This window comes from Babylonia areolata, chromosome 1 (genome assembly GCF_041734735.1).
Source record: "Babylonia areolata isolate BAREFJ2019XMU chromosome 1, ASM4173473v1, whole genome shotgun sequence".
Classification (NCBI taxonomy): Eukaryota; Metazoa; Mollusca; class Gastropoda; order Neogastropoda; family Buccinidae; genus Babylonia; species Babylonia areolata.
The window spans coordinates 33,634,333-33,654,606 of NC_134876.1; the positions used below are offsets into that span (position 1 = coordinate 33,634,333).

At 43.1% G+C, this 20,274-nt stretch overlaps 1 protein-coding gene across 1 annotated transcript in view; it reads right to left on the minus strand.

Moving 5' to 3' along the window:
* Positions 1-1,512: 1,512 nt before the first annotated feature.
* Positions 1,513-20,274, minus strand: part of LOC143280335 (QRFP-like peptide receptor) — a 274,441-nt gene continuing 255,679 nt past the window's right edge. Inside the window, exons 9-10 of the mRNA XM_076585001.1 lie at positions 13,133-13,241; positions 1,513-1,767 (exon numbers count right to left, since the gene is read on the minus strand). Coding sequence (XP_076441116.1) covers positions 1,664-1,767; positions 13,133-13,241 — 213 coding nt within the window. The 3' untranslated portion in view covers positions 1,513-1,663. The remainder of the gene's footprint in view (positions 1,768-13,132; positions 13,242-20,274) is intronic.

Below are 20,274 nucleotides of genomic sequence, written 5' to 3' on the forward strand. Positions count from 1 at the left end.
CATAAACAGCAGCGCGTGAAAATGTTGGTATTCTAGCAGGACAGCTCACAACTGCATGTTGAATAATACCCGAATAAACAAACAAATAATCAAGCTGAGTAAGTCAGGGCCGCGGCAAAGTGGCCGACTGACGAAAGGTAGAGGCGAGTTCAAGCAAAACAAAAGTGGGATTTATTTCGGGCAGTGGCCGGAACAGAGCTGAATGTGCTATGGACATAAATAGGAAATCTGGGACCACACAGTCGAGGGTCACCCCACTTCAGTGATGGGGTCTTTGTGAGTGTTACTAAAACTTTCCTGACCAGCACTGCAGGTGTATGTATCTCTCGGGCCTGTTGGACGACGGGATATGACAGAAACGAAAGCGTTGAATATAGCCTTTTCATGTAGTACCCAACCTAAATGAACCTCCAGAGCAACATTATCATAACCCTCACTGTCAATGCAGAAAAAAATGTCCCTGTAGCATGCTGTCGTGGTGACCTCAGCCTCGGCTTTCCTTCTACTTCCATATCTGTGGTGAGTTCCTGTCCAAGTTTCTCCACTCCGGGGACTCGCTCAGTCTGGCTCCGAGAAAATCAGTTATTGTTAGAGGCGATGTGGCCTCCTGTTGACCTAGCATTGATGTCTCATGTGGACTGCTGGCATTGGGACTGCAGCAGACGACCCAGGGTGTGGCTGTGTGTGGAGGAATCAGTTATTGTTGGAGGTCTCCTAATGACCTAGCATTGATATCTCATGTGGACTGCTGGCATTGGGACTGCAGCAGACGACCCAGGGTGTGGCTGTGTGTGGAGGAATCGGGATGGGTGGATTGGAAGTAACGCCACTGGAACAGCACATATGACGAGAAGAAAAGAAAAAAAAGAAAAAAAAGAGTGAATACAGAAATAAGAACACGAATGCATAAAAAAATATACGAACAAAGAAAAGAAAAGAAAAGAAAAAAGAAAGAAAGAAAGAAAGAATGAATATATTACCATACTACGTTCTTGTCAAAAGAGAATTCTCCGAGTGAGACAATGAAACCACAGATGATTTAATAAATCGAAATACATAAGACACTATGTACAGTCCAAAGTTAGTTTTTCTTCTGGTGGTCAGCTAAACAAATACAAGCTTGACCAACACAAACACAACAACTAAAGCCTAACCACATAACATTTACACCCAGTGTTTGATACAGTAAACCTACGTCATAGACACAGTTCGCCACGTTCTGACGAATGACACGAAGAACACGTTGCAATTGCCAACAAGGAAAAACAAAATTATACAAGGTTATCTGTCGTCCTCCCACTGAAAACCACACGCCCACCGTTACCGGACAGTCCCAGATATTCATCATGCTTCAACCTCAAAACATACACACGACATCAACCACATTTTTTTCAGACGCTTGTGACGTCATCGCGAGGGGCGACATGACACTCAGAGACACGAGCGGGCTCTTCTCTGACGTCACTGACATGTCGATCAACACTGACGTAGAAGTCGTCCCCAGGTCATTGGCACACGCCGACGTCGTCCAACGACCCGGGACTCCTGCCAGACGATGGCTGCAACTGAAGGGCAAGGGGAGGAGGAAGAGAAGAGGGGACAGGTGGGGACGGGTGGTGGTGGTAGTGGTGTGTGGAGGGTGGGAGCGGGAGGTGCCGGTTGCTCAGACTTTGGTGATGTGAGTGGTGCTCTGGAAGGAGTCGACTCTGGACACTATGCTGCTGTAGCGGCACTTTTTCTTCTTGCCCATGCACAGGTTCAGAAACTCTGCAACAACACACAGCAAGGCTGTTAACACTGAATATGGCCAGCACGTATACTACTACTATTACTACTACTACTGATGATAATGATGATGATGATGATGATGATCATCATCATCATCACCACCATCATCAGCAGCAGTAGCAGCAATAAAACAGCAGCAACAATTCGCAAGTACATGCACTAATATAAGGGTATAATACTGGCACCGATTTTAGTTTTACAGGTGTAACAGTTACAACAACAGGATGAATACGTGAGCTTTATTTTGCATGACAGTAATGATTATCGTGGCATGTTTCGATTTCGGATAGTGAGTTCTTAAAAGTGTTGACTAACAGATAGAGCCTGGTTCGGGGATGAGAAAATACTCATAATGTCAGTGTGCGTCATCCAGAAGCATGACTTGGAAAGCTGTTTGGCTGTTTTGTTATGTATTTTACACTCACGTCCATGCAACTGGAAATCATGTACAGCCTCTCGGAAGACATTCTACCCCTCCTCCCGTTTTGAATACATTATATGCATTGGTTAAGAAATAATATGTAAGCGCCTGAGTGTTGTTAATATGAGTTGAATCACTTTGGTGCGGTTCACTGTTTCTCATTCTGACTCAGCATACCCAGACACCACCTGCTGGACTAATACTGATCTCCTACATATGACCGTAATTGCTAAGTCACGGAGTCAGACTGAGTTAACGTCCATGCGGACCAGAGACCGCCTTCACGTCTCTCCTTTGACAGTCTCTATGAATCTTGCCGATTGTTTGGCTTCATTGCTGTCTAAACCCACCTCAAAGCAACACCCTTTTTATGGATAATATCACCAAGACTTAACGGGGTTCAATTGTACGCATAGGCCAAACCAGATACATGTCTACGTGGAAGGAAAAGTTTATTTGTTCACGAAGCGTCCGAGTCTCTGAAACAAGAGATAAAGGCAACATATGTTACGTTCTTTTTGCGATATACGAGATAGTAGTTTGACTGGAGAGAGAGATACGGATACGGATAATTTATTCATGTATAGGCCACTGCCCCTCATGAAGGGGTACATACACATGATCATGTAAGAAAAACAACAAGAAATAAGCAGTCATATCAAGAACAAACTTCAGTATTCTAAGACATCAGAGTTGATCGCAGTCTGAATCCTTTAAACAAATAAACTGACAAATTGCGAATAACTGGAGAGAGAGAGAGAGAGAGAGAGAGAGAGAGAGAGAGAGAGAGAGAGAGAGAGAGACAGACAGACAGACAGACAGACAGACAGACCGACAGACAGACACAGACAGACAGACAGACAGACAGACAGACAGGGAAAAGCAAACATTGTGAGAAGAGATCGTTTCCATTTGAATATCTTTAACTTTTTTGTGTTAAGTTTAATGCGAACTTTGGTGAAAGTTGTCCGTCCCACGGATAATGCGGCTCGATAGAGAGACACCCTGTATGTAGCAAAGCGACTCTCCAGGGAGGAAGAGAGACGGTGACAGATGGCAGCATCTGTGTTACCACAGGTCCTCAGTACCGCTGTTGTGTCCTTGCAGACAGTCCGTCATCACAACATTCCATGCACACTTCAGCAACTAATCAGTTTATTTTCTCATCCAGCTAGCAGCACATAGGCAACAGATTTGGTTATGAATCATGGGGCATGCATGCAAAACACTATTCAGCTAATAGAGATCAGTATTTCTAGACAAATGTAAAGGGCAGGGGTCCAAAAAGAAATGCATTAGAAAAATATGGACGAGGTGCTTTATCCGCTATTTAGAGAATGTGATTAGAAAAAAAGAACGAATACAACAACAACGACGACAAGTTTTACGAAGGCGAGGGCGGTACAAACAGGATGAATACACACAGGCCATGCCAATGATCAGCACATCCCAAAAAAAGAAATAATCACTCGTATCAACAGGATCGAACATCATGGCTGACCGGACGACGGACAACAATGCATGTAATTGAAACTGCGATTAACATTCATTGAAAAAAAAAAAAGAAGAAGAAAGAAAAAAGAAAGAAAAAGAAAACCGATACTGAAACGAGAAAGGAAACAAAAAGGTTCACAAAACGTGGATGACCTGAAAGAAATTGAAATGTTTTGAAATTGACCGAACCGAGAATCCTCGCAATGGAACAAGACTGGAACAGAGAATCAAGGTCTGTTGCGAAACTCGCTCCCACCACCCCTCTCTCTCAACCATCCCCTGTACACCTTTTCACCTTTCTGTCATAAAAGCAAATGAGATAGTCCGTAAGCACGCTCAACAACAACAACAACAAAAACAAACAAAGAAGTGGGAAAAACACAAGAAACGAGAGAGAGACAGAGACAAAGAGAGAGAGAGAGAGAGAGAGAGAGAGAGAGAGACAGACAGACAGACAGACAGACAGACACAGAAAGAGACAGAGAGAGAGACAGAGAGAGACAGAGAGAGAGAGAGAGAGAGAGAGAGAGAGAGAGAGAGAGAGAGAGAGAGAAAGTCGAATATATTTCCGCTTTTTTTTTCCCATTGACATCCATTTCCTCCGCCCATCAAACACCACGCCCGCCCACCTTCTCTCCCTCCTCTCGAAATTCCCTCCTGTCCAAACCACAGTCCTCTTTCTGCTCCGTGTTTCCTGTCCCATCACACAGTCATTTGTTTTCGTTGATCATTCACTGCATTTGTTTCCGACCCACCACCCTCCTGTTTTCACGAAGTCTACATAATATTCTACGCGTGCGGAAAGGAAAAACAACCAGTCGGTGATAAAAGTCTGTCTTTTTATTCCTTAGAAAAAAAACAACCCAACCCAACTAATATACAAGCATGAAGTCAGTGTTCTCAGTATGTCGGATATACACTGCGTTATTTCAGAACTTATGAGACGAGGGCCCTTCTGCCCGACAGATTATTGGCGAGATTCTATTTCGGGGGCTGCACCATCTTTATTCTGGTAAATATATTTTTGAGTCGAGTTCTTCATTCGTCCAAGCAAAGGAAAGGAAAGTTTCTTTTATCATCAGTTAGTTTCAGTTCAGAAAAAAAAAAATCAAACTCAGGTAGAAATCTGAAGAGATTTTCGTTTCCCTCTTGTAATCCTTCAAACTAGAAATAACATGTCAATAATTCATGACCTGCAGACAAACTTTTTGTCTCCCTCTAATGTAAACAAGTGTATCACACGCCAACAGGGCAATTTGAAACATAATCATTATCACTTGTTTATGCTGTCGATTTGTTCATGCCCTTATGTCAAATAACTACAATGAGTAATTTCACATTGCGCATAATCTGAGCATTGCAAATCAGTGCGTCATACACTCTCCGCTGACCGCATTCATGTATTACACACGCACAAGACACACACTCATTAACAACCACCCACACACGCATCTTATCATACAGCTGGGGGAGTGAGGAGAGAGAAAGAGGGACTGTGGGGGAGGGGGGGGCGGAGGACAAGAGGACAAAACAAGACACATTTATTTATTTCCGAGGATAGTAGATGACACTAGTGTGCTTTTTTCATCCAGTCCCCTTCCCTGAACAGAGAGAAGAGGGAGAGAGAGAGAGAGAGAGAGAGAGATATCAACAGAAATGAACGCGCCATGTGCCTGTAATAAGCTGTGACACCAAACAATCACGTTGCCACCGACACCGACACCCACCCACCCACACGGAAAGAAAAGAAAGAAAAAGAAAGAAAGAGAAAATAACTATGAGAGGAGTTGTGGAAAGTAATACAAGAATCTACTGGCATCACATAGGAGAAAAAACAAACAAAATGCTCTGAAAAATAAAGAAAAGAAAAAAAAAAGTCGTACAACACAACGACCAGCTTCAGACTATATAGCAAAGCACCGGAATGTTGGAAACAAACCCTTCATTTAATCAAATCGAAGAAATTTCCAAAACCATAACTCGCATGCATAACTGTAACGTTGACAGTATTTACTGAATACAATGCACACATGCAAGGGAAAGAACTACGACTTTTGAAGCCAGTTTACACAAAGGATGTCATTGTATTTTGCACATTTCTTCATCCCGCAAGCGTCAATGACTTACGTAATCTGTCAGGCTAAACAAAGTTTTCGCTGTGTGTGTGTGTGTGTGTGTGTGTGTGATTCAAGAGGACGAAACACTGACAGCTGTTTAACAGAATGGCTCACTGACTATGACGCGTTAAAAAAAAACGGAAAAAAAAGGAAAAAAAGAAAGAGAAAGAACAAAAACGAAAAAAAAAGAAAGAAAAAAAAACGAAAAAAAAGAAAAAAAAAAAAGAAGAAGAAAAAAAGTCATATTGCTTATTGCCTAGCTTCTGATGCCGTACACAGACGTTCTCACACAACTTTATGCTCGTAACCAGCAAATTGATTTCGACTCTATAAACGTTTAGCATAGAACCTTAAGAATATGCGCTACAGAAAGATGTCTTAAAAACATTTTTTACAATTACAGCTGTTATCCATTTATCGAATACCAAATGTGATGGAAGTTACCAGCAGTTCGGTTTGGTAATAATCTAAAGAGATAGCTCGATCTAGGTGATTAACCATAATCTTTCTTTAAAAGGTATAAAGGTAACATTTTGTCTTACTTGTTGGGAAAAAAAAATCCGAAATGATTGTGAAATTAGTTTTGATTTCGATCAAGCCTGCCCAAGCTTTGACAACTTCTTGCTTAGTTTTCTAAAATTTGACAATTTGTCTGTATGTTTAATAAATCATGAAACCCAGTGTGTTTTCCCACAAATGCATTTTGTAAGAAAGTTGTTATGTACAAAGTGTGAGACTTTCTTCCCAACATGGTTATGGTAGTAATATCCCTGACGACTGTTGGACCCGAGAAACTGGGTCACCGAGCACAAGCAATAAGCTGTGATTGGAAGAACAGCACGATCTGACACAGTGCAACAGACAGTTCGTGGCGGGTCCAATATGTGTGACGAATGAACAGATCAGCCAATAAACCGGGACTGGGTGGTGAAGAAGTCAATCTCCCGGGAGAAATATAATCACAGGGCATTTGGTGATCGGTATATCGTCCGTGGGACTGCGTGCCATCCCTCAATTTGAAGACGTGTCCCAAACATCAGCAACGTTACTCCGTTTGGAAGCACAAGTTGTGGAGTGGGAAAACCGTCAAATGTACGACAGTGCTGGTGTGGTATGCCTGAAAAATCCCGGACCATTTCATACCCTGGATAAAAAAAACAGGCTTTGCAAAAGCGGCCCTCCAGCTTTAATATAAACTGAGCCTTTTCATTCTTGACTAAAGGCTACACTATCCCCCATGTCTTTGAAAGGATCGACACTGACAATGTGTATATCATGAATGCACAATGTAGCGAGTGATGGACAAAACTAGGTGTGCAAGTGTTTCTGAAGAACACCGTTTGGTCCCTTGATGCTAAAGCCTTCCTGCTGTCGTTTTGTTTATCCTGCCCTGACATGTGTGTTGTAAATATATATTTAATCAGTGAGCAAGTTGTGGGTGTGGTGTGACGGTCACGTTAGGTGGAGGTAACCCACCATGCTGGCTCCAAGCAGTCAGTAGCAAACAGACAACCAACAGACAACTTGACCGTGAGAGGAAAACAAACTCCTTGCGCAGAAAAAAAACAACACAACTTGTGTTGATACAATGGTTTTGAAAGCAGCTACGGCAATCTGACTCCGGACTTCCTTTATGCTGGGACCTTTTTATATTCGAAAACGAACTGGACGGGGTACCTCTCTGTTTGGAACACCGTTAATCTTCCGAAGCCTTAACAAATGCCATTCTCGCTTGTCGACACTGTCTGCAGGCTCGGCAAACATTATCAGAAAATTCAGCCTGTCATTAGAGAAAGTTTTCCAGCACAGGCACAGAGCTACATCATGCTGAAGGGAAAGACAAGAGACTGACATAAAGTCATGACTCGAAAATGTCTCCTTTTAGTCACTCGTCCATGTCGGGTCACGTATTCATTTGCGAAGAGTTTCTCAAGCAACAGTTATCGACTGTTTCCCTGTTGACCCCATGGCAGAATTCTGTCGCAACTGAATACGTGTCTCACACCACAGATAAGTGGGGGTGACATTTTCAAGTGCTCAGACTACGAACACAGAGGCAAGCACCTACTGGAAACTATCAGACTTTCTACACTTAATTCGAGGGAAGAAAACAAAAAAGCTGCCTACCTAGAAACTGTCCGCCTGCTTGAACACGTGAAACCTGGGCAGCAAACTTTGGGGACAAAAATAAATGTAAAAAATTATTAATTAAAATCCAGTTATTTTACAACATGGGAATGGGATAAGCAAATAGCAAATAATCATCTCGTGACGCACTCTGATAACAAAACACAAAAACTAAACTGAAACTTAAAAAAAAACACCTTCGTTTTAATATCACTTCCGACTTCTGTTTACTTCAGCTTCAATCCTTTAAACACCAAGCAATGTCTTCATTCTAAGCACGCATTATTGTAGAATGACCCCCAAGGAGCGACATGCATATGTTAAAAAAGAAAGAAAAGGAAAAACAAAAGATCTACGAGTCGTGCAGCATGTAACACTAGGAAGAGGAAGAAAACAACTCACGCACAATCCAGAAAATGTAACCAGATACCAACGCATGCCATCGTATATCTCATGTCTTTGGAAATGGGAAAATATGGACACGGAGCAGTGCCCAGCACGAGTCATCTTGTCTGTTTCTTTGCCAGTCTGCCGGTCGATGAACAGGAGTTTCGTCAAACATGGAACCGGCTTTGAAACTGCGGGGACTGATGGTCACGGAATATTGTTCTATTTTCTTCCCTGGAATACTGCTCGTGATATGGCAAAAGTGTTCAAACACACACACACACACACGCGCGCGTGCGTTTAAAGCCCGTTTTATAGATATAAGATCCTAGTAATAAATCTCGGACCGACGCACAGATGCAGCATGAAAAATGGGAAGTCGTTCAGCGAGCTTGAATGAAAGTGAAGATATTTGGGAGGATTTACGAGGGACGTGTCAATGGATCGCGGTGGGACTGCACAGCCTTCACTGACATCTCACGACCCGGTTCATTCCGGGAGATATCATTGATAAAACAGATTTACTTTTACTGAATGATCTAAATGATTTAGAAAGCGTTCCTTAGACTGGACTACTACATCACTACAATATTGAAAGTCAATCTTCGAAAGTGTACAGATTTCACAATTGACTTGTCGGCGAGAACCCAACCCCAAACATTCTGATTATATGTCTTTTCATTTCAGCAAGGTCAGACACGCACAACTGTAGAACTGATGTGCTGGTCTTCACATTTGTCATTTTTTTTATGCACTTAGTATATTCATTTGTTCACTTTTATGTTTTGAAAGCCCTCGAGGCGACAGCAAATAAAATCTTATGAATCTAGTCACCTGTTCTTCGAGTATAACTACTGGTGATGTTAAATCAGTTTTGACGATCGTGCTTCGATTGTGACAGGGAGTACCGGCTCATGAAAGTCCTCCCTGAAAATAATCCGTGTCATCACATGATTATTTACTCATATAAAGGTATGTTATTATAGAGAGAAAGTTACAGAGAACTGCCTAAATTATACAGAGACGTCGATAGAGAACTGTGTGCATTTGAGTGATGGTAACACCGTTTCGGTACCCAGTGAGCACTTTTGTTCCATCGCACAGTGGACGGGGAAACCAGTTGCAGAGACTCAGGCTTTGACACACAATGGACAGACCACTGTACCACGCTCTGACGACTCTTAGACGAAGAAGACGAAGAAGAAGAGATATACTACCTATCACGACGTCGAAGTACACGCAGTATTCACACGCCATACAACTTAAATGATGCCGACCGCAAGTGACAAACTCTGGCTGCCTTTGAGCTAGAAATACAGGAACTGAGGGTTCTTGAATGCAAGGGAACTGGATATAGTTAAGAGACTATGCTTTAGATAGCAGAATGCAAGATAGCGGCAATCACTTTAACTAGACATGGGTATTTCATCAGCTCTAAAACATCTAGACAATATTTCCGTCGTGATACTTTGGCTGAAATCGATTTTGAACGTAAGGAAACACACACACACACACACACACACACACACACACACACACACACACACACACACACACACACACACACACACACACACATATATATATATATATATATAAACACACATGCACGTAGACAGACAGACAGACAGACAGACAGACACACACACACACACACACACACACTTACACGCACAAACACACAATTAGAAAAACGAAAAATACTGACGAATATGTTCTATCCCATGATCACAATATCTCTGAGAGCCCGATTGTGAAATTTTACATCAGAAAGGGTTCCTTTCTCTCAGCAGTCGACTGCATCGCATTGAAATTTCGCTGCAGATTCTCTCTTTCTTTTTTGATTGTTTTTTTTTTTTAAATATTTTTTTTACTTAAACAACGATTTAACTCCAGATTTGCTTCCAAAAACCATTGGAACGGGTTATATGTATCAGAGCAGAGCTTTATCGGTTAAATATATGTGCACTCATAACGGTTCGATGACAGCCAGACAGACAAAAATTCAGAAAAACACAGTGAATCATATACAACCCTCTTAAAACAGAGGCAAATGTAAACAGTTTGATTTCAGAGAAGGTATCGTGTTGTGCTGTGTTATCGTGACCCGTCAGCAGGCTGGGGGCTGCATGTATTTGCTTCTTGAAAATAACTGCCATGAAGACCTCTATGGTACAGTTCAGTTTCAGTTTCAGTAGCTCAAGGAGGCGTCACTGCGTTCGGACAAATCCATATACGCTACACCACATCTGCCAAGCAGATGCCTGACCAGCAGCGTAACCCAACGCGCTTAGTCAGGCCTTGAAAAAAAAAGAAGAAAAAAAAGTGAATAAATAATAGGTAAGCGTACATAAATAAGTAAATGAATAAATAAATAATAATTATAAGTTAAAAAAAAAGAAAAAAAAGGTAGTAGTAGTAGTAGTAATAGTAACAGTAATAATAATAATAATAATGGTACAGTCTAAGAGATGCCACACCTCCCTACGCCACTCCCTCAACATCAAGGAAAACCCAAATCAGCAGCACTGGCTGTTCAACATCAAGGAAAACCCAAATCAGCAGCACTGGCTGTTCAACATCAAGGAAAACCCAAATCAGCAGCACTGGCTGTTCAACATCAAGGAAAACCCAAATCAGCAGCACTGGCTGTTCGACATCAAGGAAAACCCAAATCAGCAGCACTGGCTGTTCAACATCAAGGAAAACCCAAATCAGCAGCACTGGCTGTTCGACATCAAGGAAAACCCAAATCAGCAGCACTGGCTGTTCGACATCAAGGAAAACCCAAATCAGCAGCACTGGCTGTTCGACATCAAGGAAAACCCAAATCAGCAGCACTGGCTGTTCAACATCAAGGAAAACCCAAATCAGCAGCACTGGCTGTTCAACATCAAGGAAAACCCAAATCAGCAGCACTGGCTGTTCAACATCAAGGAAAACCCAAATCAGCAGCACTGGCTGTTCAACATCAAGGAAAACCCAAATCAGCAGCACTGGCTGTTCAACATCAAGGAAAACCCAAATCAGCAGCACTGGCTGTTCAACATTAAGGAAAACCCAAATCAGCAGCACTGGCTGTTCAACATTAAGGAAAACCCAAATCAGCAGCACTGGCTGTTCAACATCAAGGAAAACCCAAATCAGCAGCACTGGCTGTTCAACATCAAGGAAAACCCAAATCAGCAGCACTGGCTGTCCAGTGGCGAAAGCCCTCCACGCTGCAGTCATGTTGCCTATTCCGTTACCAGAGACAAGCCCACAGTTTTCATGAACAAGAACCGGCAGAGGTCTCATTTGTAACCGGAAGTTAAAGTAACGGCGCTCCTATCACCAACCCCCTTCTCCCCTCAAGCGACCCACAGAAAAGAAACCTTTCTAAAAAAAAAAACCACCCCCCAAAACAACAACAACAACAACCCCAAACCAAACCAAAACAAAACAAACAAGAAAACAAAACAAAACAAAACAAAAACAACAACAAAAATCCCAGACTGTTTTCTGTTGTCGAACGGAAACGACATTTTTTTTGTTTTCTCACGGAAGCGAAGAATAAAGGGTGTTGGTTTTCTGACCAGACCTTGTCCCATTCCCCTGCCCCCCCCCCCCCCTCCCCCTCCCACCACCCACCCAGCACCCCCACCTCTCTTTGCCCCTACCCCTTCCCCTCCTACCCCCAGGCCCCAGCCCCCCCACCCCTGCCCCCACACCCCGCCCCCGAGTCCCCCTCAACTCTGCCAGGTTGACAAAGGGAAGACGACAAGAGTGGGATCACAACAACAACAACAACAACAACGTCAACGACAGCGGCCGCCGCCGAGAGGAATTACCACAATGGACAGCCTGTCTGCCGGGCACAACGCAACAGCATATCAAACTGAAACATGCCGTAGAAAAAAAAAGGAACAAAAACAACACAAAAACGAGCAAGAAAGAAAGAAAGAAACAACAAAATGGGGGTTAGGGGGCGAGAAGGAGGGCGAGACGGGTGGTGGTGGGAGTTCTGAGGAGAGCAAGGGGAGGGGGGGGGCGTTGGGGGGGGGGCAGGGGGGGGGGGAGGTGAGGAGAAGAAAAACAGAGTGAGGGAGGGTCTGGATGGGCAAATCTTCAGGTTTTGTCATAACAAGGTGAACATAAAAAACAAAAAAACAAAAAACAACAACAAAACAACATCAACAACAACAACAAAAAAAAAAAACACACAAAAAAACAACCCAGTCACATTAAGACGCATGCCTTGTGCTTCCAGTTATCACTCTGACGCAAACATTGTTTCTAATAGCAAATAAAGAAAAAAATGAGTGGGTAGATATATAAATGACGGAATAGATGAATAGAAATAAACAAAAATTAATAAATGAATTGATACATACATGAATGAAGAAATAAACGAATAAATGAGATACATAAAGAAACAAATGAATGGATAAATAGTACAAAAAGAAGGCAACTGAATGTACCACGACGATAATCATGATCATAGAGCAATGTTATGCTCCTATCTTCAAAACGAGAAATACACCAAGAAAGTAAAAGAGAAAAAACAACAACAAAAAAAAAACAACAACAACAAAAAAACAACAACAACAACAACAAAAAAACCAAAAAAACCAAAAAAAACAAAACAAAAACAAAAAAAAAACCCCCAAGCGCTCGCAAAGGAAAGCCAAAGCTACGGGAACAAAACAAAAATAAACAAAAACAAAAATAAGCAGAGAATACAGGGGCAAAAAGTGAGAAGAAAAATACTTCAGTCATTGTGTCTACAAAGGTCAGGAGGACTAGACACTCAGCCCACCTTTCTGGAAGTTGTCGTTGAAGCCAGCGTAGATGAGAGGGTTGACGGCGCTGTTGAGATGAGCCAGGTAACGTGCAAAGTAGCTGAAGCGTTGGTACCACGGAGGCAGCTGCAGACAGACACACACACACACACACACACACACACACACACACACACACACACACGTCCGTCTAATATCACTTACCAGTGAAAAGAAGTTAAACTAAAGAAAGAAACACACACACGCACGCACACACACACACACACACACACACACACACACACACACACACACACACGCACACACACACACACACACACACACACAACAACACACACCACACCCTATCCCCACCCCCACACCCCCCCACAACCACACCCCCCACACACGCACCACACATACACACACACACCACACACACACACACACACACACCACACACACACACACCACCACACACACACTCGCCACACACACACACACAAAAACAACAACAAAAAACAACAACAACAAAAAAAACAACAAGAAATAACCACAAACCACACACGCATACATCCACACCCCCACACACCACTAACACACACACACCACTAACACTAACACACACACAACCTCATGCCCCCCCCCACCCCCCCCCCCCCCACACACACACACACACGCACGCATGCTAACGCTCTCGCACGCTTGTTACCCTTAGAGGTCAGCTCTTCGTTCAATACACATCAAGCGTGTCTTCATTCAGTAACAGTCAATAGCGTCAGGCACGTCCTGTGCAGTGTGCTTATCTGTTTAGTCGTAATTGTCTCATGCTCAGAGAGAGAGATTGGGATTCGGAACGGTTTAATGTACTTTGGCCATAGGCACATATACACTTCATGCATATCTCTCGCTTACTCCTCATCCTGCCCTACCCCCCCTCCCATCCCCCTATCCTTACATCCCTCTCCTCCTCTCATCCTATTTTATACACCACCCACTTATACATATATTGATACACACGTACAAGGCTTGTTACTAACATACTGAATACAACGGTGTCCAGTTGAAATATCGGCAATCCATATTGACTATTCCAGGTAGGCAAAATCTGGACATTTTTCGAATACAGTTTCAAATCACATTGAGTCAATAACCAGCTTACCTATTATTTCATACTATTATATCAATTTCTCTTGATACGTCTCCCCCTCCCCTCCCCTCCCTCCCTTCACCCTCTCGTTCCCTCTCCAACACTGCCCTTTTCCTTCCCACATTCGCGTACAATTCATAATGAATATGTTCTCCCCGACGAATATACAAAAATTTGATCATGTTCTTATATAATCCAAGTTAGTGCAAAATACTCACAGGAGATAAAGCGACAGAAAGTTTATTCATTCATTTATTTATTTATTTATTTTAACCAATATACGGCTGATTCGTCTTGATGTAGATGTTGGCTGCCTATGCCCAAGAAGAAGAAGAAGAAGAATCTTTTTGTGTGTATTAGAAATTATGAAAGAGCATGGTAATATCGTATGTCAAAATGAAAAAACAAAGAAATTTGATATATAAATATACATATATATATACATATACTGGTATCTACATATATACACACGAGCACTCTTTGATGAATTATTTGACTACCGTGCTTTAAATAAAAAATCACAAACAACTGACAAGAAAAATATTACCAATGGGACGTAAAGATCTGCGAGTACAACAGGAGTAGCGGTAAGGGGGATAACTAAAACTGAACCCTTTAACTCACTCAGTACGGCCAGTCCTCTCTTCTCCTCTACACAGACCCCTCGGATGTCCAGTGGGTGTCTGAATGACCCAACCTTTAGCTTCCGTCGTCAGAACTGTGGTATTCTTTGTCAACATTCACCTCTTCAGTATAAGAGCGTTCCGCTTGCAATAATTTGATGATGGTAACTGGGATGAAACGCTGTTAACGTCGTCTCTTTCGCCGTTCGTACGGAGAGAGTTAATAATATGTTTTTATTTGTATTTGTATTTCTTTTTATCACAACAGATTTCTTGGTGTGAAATTCGGGCTGCTCTCCCCAGGGAGAGAGCGTCGCTACACTACAGAGACACCCATTTTTTTTTTGTATTTTTTCCTGCGTGCACTTTTATTTGTTTTTCCTCTAATGTGTTTTGCCTGCGTCTAATTGCGTAGCAGACATATTTTGCCACTGATATGGCTAGGTCTCGCCTTTCAGCAGTTTATACATGTGGTTTTGCGCTATATTTGACAAGAATTTTTGACGTGGGGGAGGGGGGGGTGTGCCTTTTTTTTTGCCTGTCGTTCGTCTCCATGGTTTGGACAGTACACAGGAAAGAAAGTACATATAATCCATATAATAATTATCCAAGAGAGAGAGAGAGAGAGAGAGAGAGGAACTGAAAGAGAGAGAGGAGGGGTATGAGAAGAGAGACAGAGAGAGAGAGAGAGAGAGAGAGAGAGAGAGAGAGAGAGAGACTGAAATTGAGAGAGAGACAGAGAGAAAGACAGAAATTGAAATTGAGAGAGAGATAGACAGATAGATAGATAGAGAGAGCGGGAGTGAGACACACACACACACACACACACACACACACACACACACACACACACACACACAGAGAGAGAGAGAGAGAGAGAGAGCGAGATCGAGAGATAGAAAGAAAGCGAAACAGAGAGACAAACAGACGGCCATAGGGACAGAAGACAGAGGAAGGAGGAAAGGCCCCTGACAACTGGGTGGTGTTGTGTGACCACACTGATCGGGCCCGCGTCGCCCTCATTTCCTGCCAGCAGACAAGGTCTCTCCCTCCTTGTCTGCCCCCTACCCTCCCTCTACCCTCCCCTCTTCCCTGCCATGCCCACCCACACCACACCCCCACCACCCCCATCCGACATCCCCCCCCCCCTGCCTTGTGTCTTCTTCAAGGATCCACCCATCCACAATAATTCATTTTCAATGATATGCGGGTGATTTCCATATTAGACTCAATTTTTGTGTGTGCGTTGTCCACAATAGCAAGCAAACCAATCCGCATTCGCCAATAAAGGCAAGTCGCTGCGCGCTGATCCGGTATTTTGGGACATGTTGACAAGTACGTTTTTGCCAGGAAATATGGAACCAGTTTGAATGGCTTGATATCCTAAAGCGCCGATAAAAAGATGTTCTTTCGATTATCTGATACAACGAAAGAAACTATTCGTGATGCAGGAAACGAAAGAATGAAAAAAAAAAGAAACACCTGACATGACACCTGGCGGAAAAAACAGACAAGCAAACATCTTATTGCATCCGCTTCCCCAGAAAACGTCACCACCAACAACTATAAATACACAGAGGCCCACAAACATACACGCACACACCAATAGACACGCGCACGCATGCACATACATACGCCTACGCACACACACACATGCAGACACAGGCAAACAGATAGACCGACAGACAGACCGACCGACAGACAGACAGGCACACACACACACACACACACGCACACACAGAAACAAGCGCTGTAAAACAGTGCGTCGCTCCGCGATGAAAAAAGGGCAATATGTCATGTATGTTCTTGTCGCTTGATATTTAAACGTGGCGTTCAGTTAGGCTTGCGTTTTGACCATATGTGATCAGATGAAGATTTAATGCAAGGCTCAAGATCTAACGGGCCCCAAAGTCTTTAATCTATGCTGTCACAAAAGTGACCTTGCCCCTTGATATTTGACCTTTACTTTTAGAAACTGTAACTTCCACCGCTCCTCTCTTTTTGCTTTCTTTCTTTCTTACTTCTTTCTTTCTTTCTTACTTTTTCCTTTTTAAACTCATCTTCATATCCCTCTTATGTTTTTTGTGTATGTATATGATGCTATATTGTACGCAACTCATTTTGAATTCCAGTTGATTTGTCCATAATAAATTATGGAAACTGGGAAAGGACAAACCAAGCCAAGTGTGCAAGCAAAGAAGAAGCAGAAGAAGGAGGAGGAGGAGGAGGAGAGGGAGGAGGAGGAAGAGGAGGAGGAAAGAAAGACACAAGAGAATGAGGTATGAAAAAAAAGGAAATAAACGACACAGACTAAGAAGGGAGGATGCTGGAAAGTGAGGGAAACATGAAGCCATCCAAAGGTTCCTTTGAAAGCAACCCCCCCACCCCACGCCCCCACTCCATACCCCACTATCCTTCCCCCACCCCCACCTCTCCATCAATCAAAGCTCACACAGACAAATCCACACCCTGTACGCAACAGCAAAGGACGTGCTGTTCCTCAGGAACAGCGTCTTGCACGATCTGCACGAGTTTGAAATCTGTGCCATCATCTCCCCTTTCATGCACTCCTTGGTTTTATGCCCGTACTGAGCAACAAGGACGGAAGCTGCTAAATTCTGCTGGGTTTCAGTTTCTGCCGCTCGTGATAATCCTTATCGCCAGATAGATAGCCTTCAGTCCACTCCATACTGGAGCCTCCCCCCCCCCTTCTTCCTCTTTCCTTGCAACACTGTAGATAGCTAAGGAACTGGCCCCACAGACGTATTGTAGTGATCTGATTGGTTTCCGTGGCATCGCGTGACGGTGGCGAGCGGGGTGCATTGACAAGAGAACTGCAATGGGTGTGAGAGATTGGGTCCCACCTCCCAGATCCTTCCTGAAAACAGCGACTCAAGATCGTCTTGGTGTAAGAATCATCGGGACATGAGGATGCAAAATCGGGAGGAAATGTTTTTAAGCTGTGTTAACAGGATGGCTTTTTCCCCCCCCTTCCAAACCTCAAAACAACTCCCTGTACTTCCATGTGGAGTGATCCCTGTACCAGAAACGGAGAACTTCGTGACCGGGGTTGACAGATATCTTTATGTTTATGCCTTTGAAGATGTAAAACTGAACCCCCCATACACAGACACAGACACAGACACAGACACACACACACACACACACACAGAGTCGCTCACACAGACACACACGTAAATGTGTATGTGTACAGAATAATAGAAAAAAAGAAAAAAAGGACGAATAGCCAGAGTGAGTTATACATCAAGTTCTCCTTTGGCTTTTAAAGATAAAAGAACAAAACAGTTGTAAAACATAAGAGAGAGAGAGAGAGAGAGAGAGAGAGAGAGAGAGAGAGACAGAGAGAGAGAGAGAGAGAAAGAAAGAGAGAGAAAGAAAGAGAGAGAAAGTGAGAGAATGTGTGTGTATACATGTGAGCGCGCGCGTGTGTGTAGCGTTTGTGCATTTGTGAGTGTGAGTGTGTGAGTGTGAGTGTGTGTGTGTGTGTGTGTGTGTGTGTGTGTGTGTGTGTGTGTGCGTGTGTGTGTGCGTGAGTAAGTGAGAGAGATAGAGAGAGTGTGTGTGTGTGTGTGCGTGTGTGTGTGTGAATGTTTGTGCATGTGTGTGAGTGTGTGTGTGTGCGTGAGTGAACGTGTTTTTTGTTTTTTTTGTTTGTGTGTGTGTGTGTGTGTGTGTGTGTGTGTGTGTGTGTGTGTGTGTATGTGTGTGTGTGTGTGTGTGTGTGTGTGTGTGTGTGTGTGTGAATGTTTGTGCGTGTGTGTAAGTGTATGTGCGTGAGTGAGTGAGTGAGTGTGTGTGTGTGTGTGTGTGTGTGTGTGTGTGTGTGTGTGTGTGTGTGTGTGTGTGTGTGTGTGTGTGCGCGCGCGCGTGCGTGCGCTTGTGTGTATGTATGTATGTCTCTTCCCCAAAGATGGATGTGAACGAATGTTTGCGCGGTGTCCCACCGCATTATCAGGGGGCTGTTTCAGTCTCGTTTGAAAATGCACACGCTACGCCGTCAACCCCACCCCCTGTCCCCTCCCCACCCAGCCCCCTACTTTTCTCTCTCTCCTCCACCCCCCACCCCCGCCCTTCACCAACCGCCTTCCCATCCACCTGACGTTGCATGTTTTCTACCGGTCGATCCGGAGGGTCCTGCATCCGCTCTCCTCCACTGTAAATAACAGAACCCCCCTGCCCCCCCCCACCCCCATCCTCCCAACCGCCAAGCCTCCCTCTGCCGTTCTTTCTCCTTCTCTTGTCCAGCCCACCTCTCGGTCATTCGTGTTAGGTGTAAGGAACAAACAAACAAAACAAACAAAACACACACACAAAAAACACACTATTTTTGTTGTTGTTGTTGTTGCCCCATCTGTCTTTCTTTAGGTTCCTCCTCTCTCCTTCGTTCTTGTTGTTGTTGTTGTTGTTTTTGTTGTTGTTGTTGTTGTTCGCATTCTTTTCTCCCAGCTTCGCCAATTCTTCCATGTCAGCCATTTACCTTAAAAAACACACCTTTTTTTTCTGCTCTATTCCGTTCGTCTCCCTGTCTGTGTTTTTCTATCTCGGTCCTCTACAACTATCTTGTATTGTTCACTATTTTCTTTTCTTTTCTTTTACCAAACCTTTTCATTTTCATGTCTTTTTCTGACACAAAAGTTTGTATTCGTTTAGAAGTTTGCATGTTGGGTGTGAATGATTGATCATATATTTCTTTTCTTGTTGTACTGTTTTGTGATGCAACATATGTTGAATTCCTGTCCATAATGTAAGTACAGTATCGTCTTTCTTGTACCTTGAAAGTTCTTCCAATCCTGCATGACGTTGTTCATCGAACTAGTTAGCTTTTTCTTCGTCTAATCATCGCGCTCTTCTTATGAAGAACTACATCAAATACTCATCAATGGTAATATAAATCACGTTGTCTGTATGCTTCGTATTTGATATTTGATATATAGCATCATGTCTCTTTGTTGAATTCAGATCACGACTTTTTAGCCTTAATATGTTTTTGCCATTGCGATTATTAAATGTATTATCATATGAACAAGTAACGATTCCAGGCTACAGACTGATAACAACTTAAGACAGATGATGAAGCCACGCGAGAAATGTATTGTGTACACCTATTAGTTATCATAATCAGGTTAGTATCTTTGATGGGTCTAATACTGAATGTATCTGGGCAAACAGCCGTTTGAAAGAGACCAGGAGGACTTCAGCAGACTTTCCTGTGCAGAGACCGTGATGAATAAATGGAGTGGTTCGATCATCAAAAAAAAAATCATGGTGGGTGATTTTCACATGGGTCACTTTGCTAAATTCTAAATGCTAACTCCCCTAAGCCCACCCAGTATAAATGAAAAAAACAAAACACCTTCTGAGTTAGAGTGTAAAAACTGTTAACAGT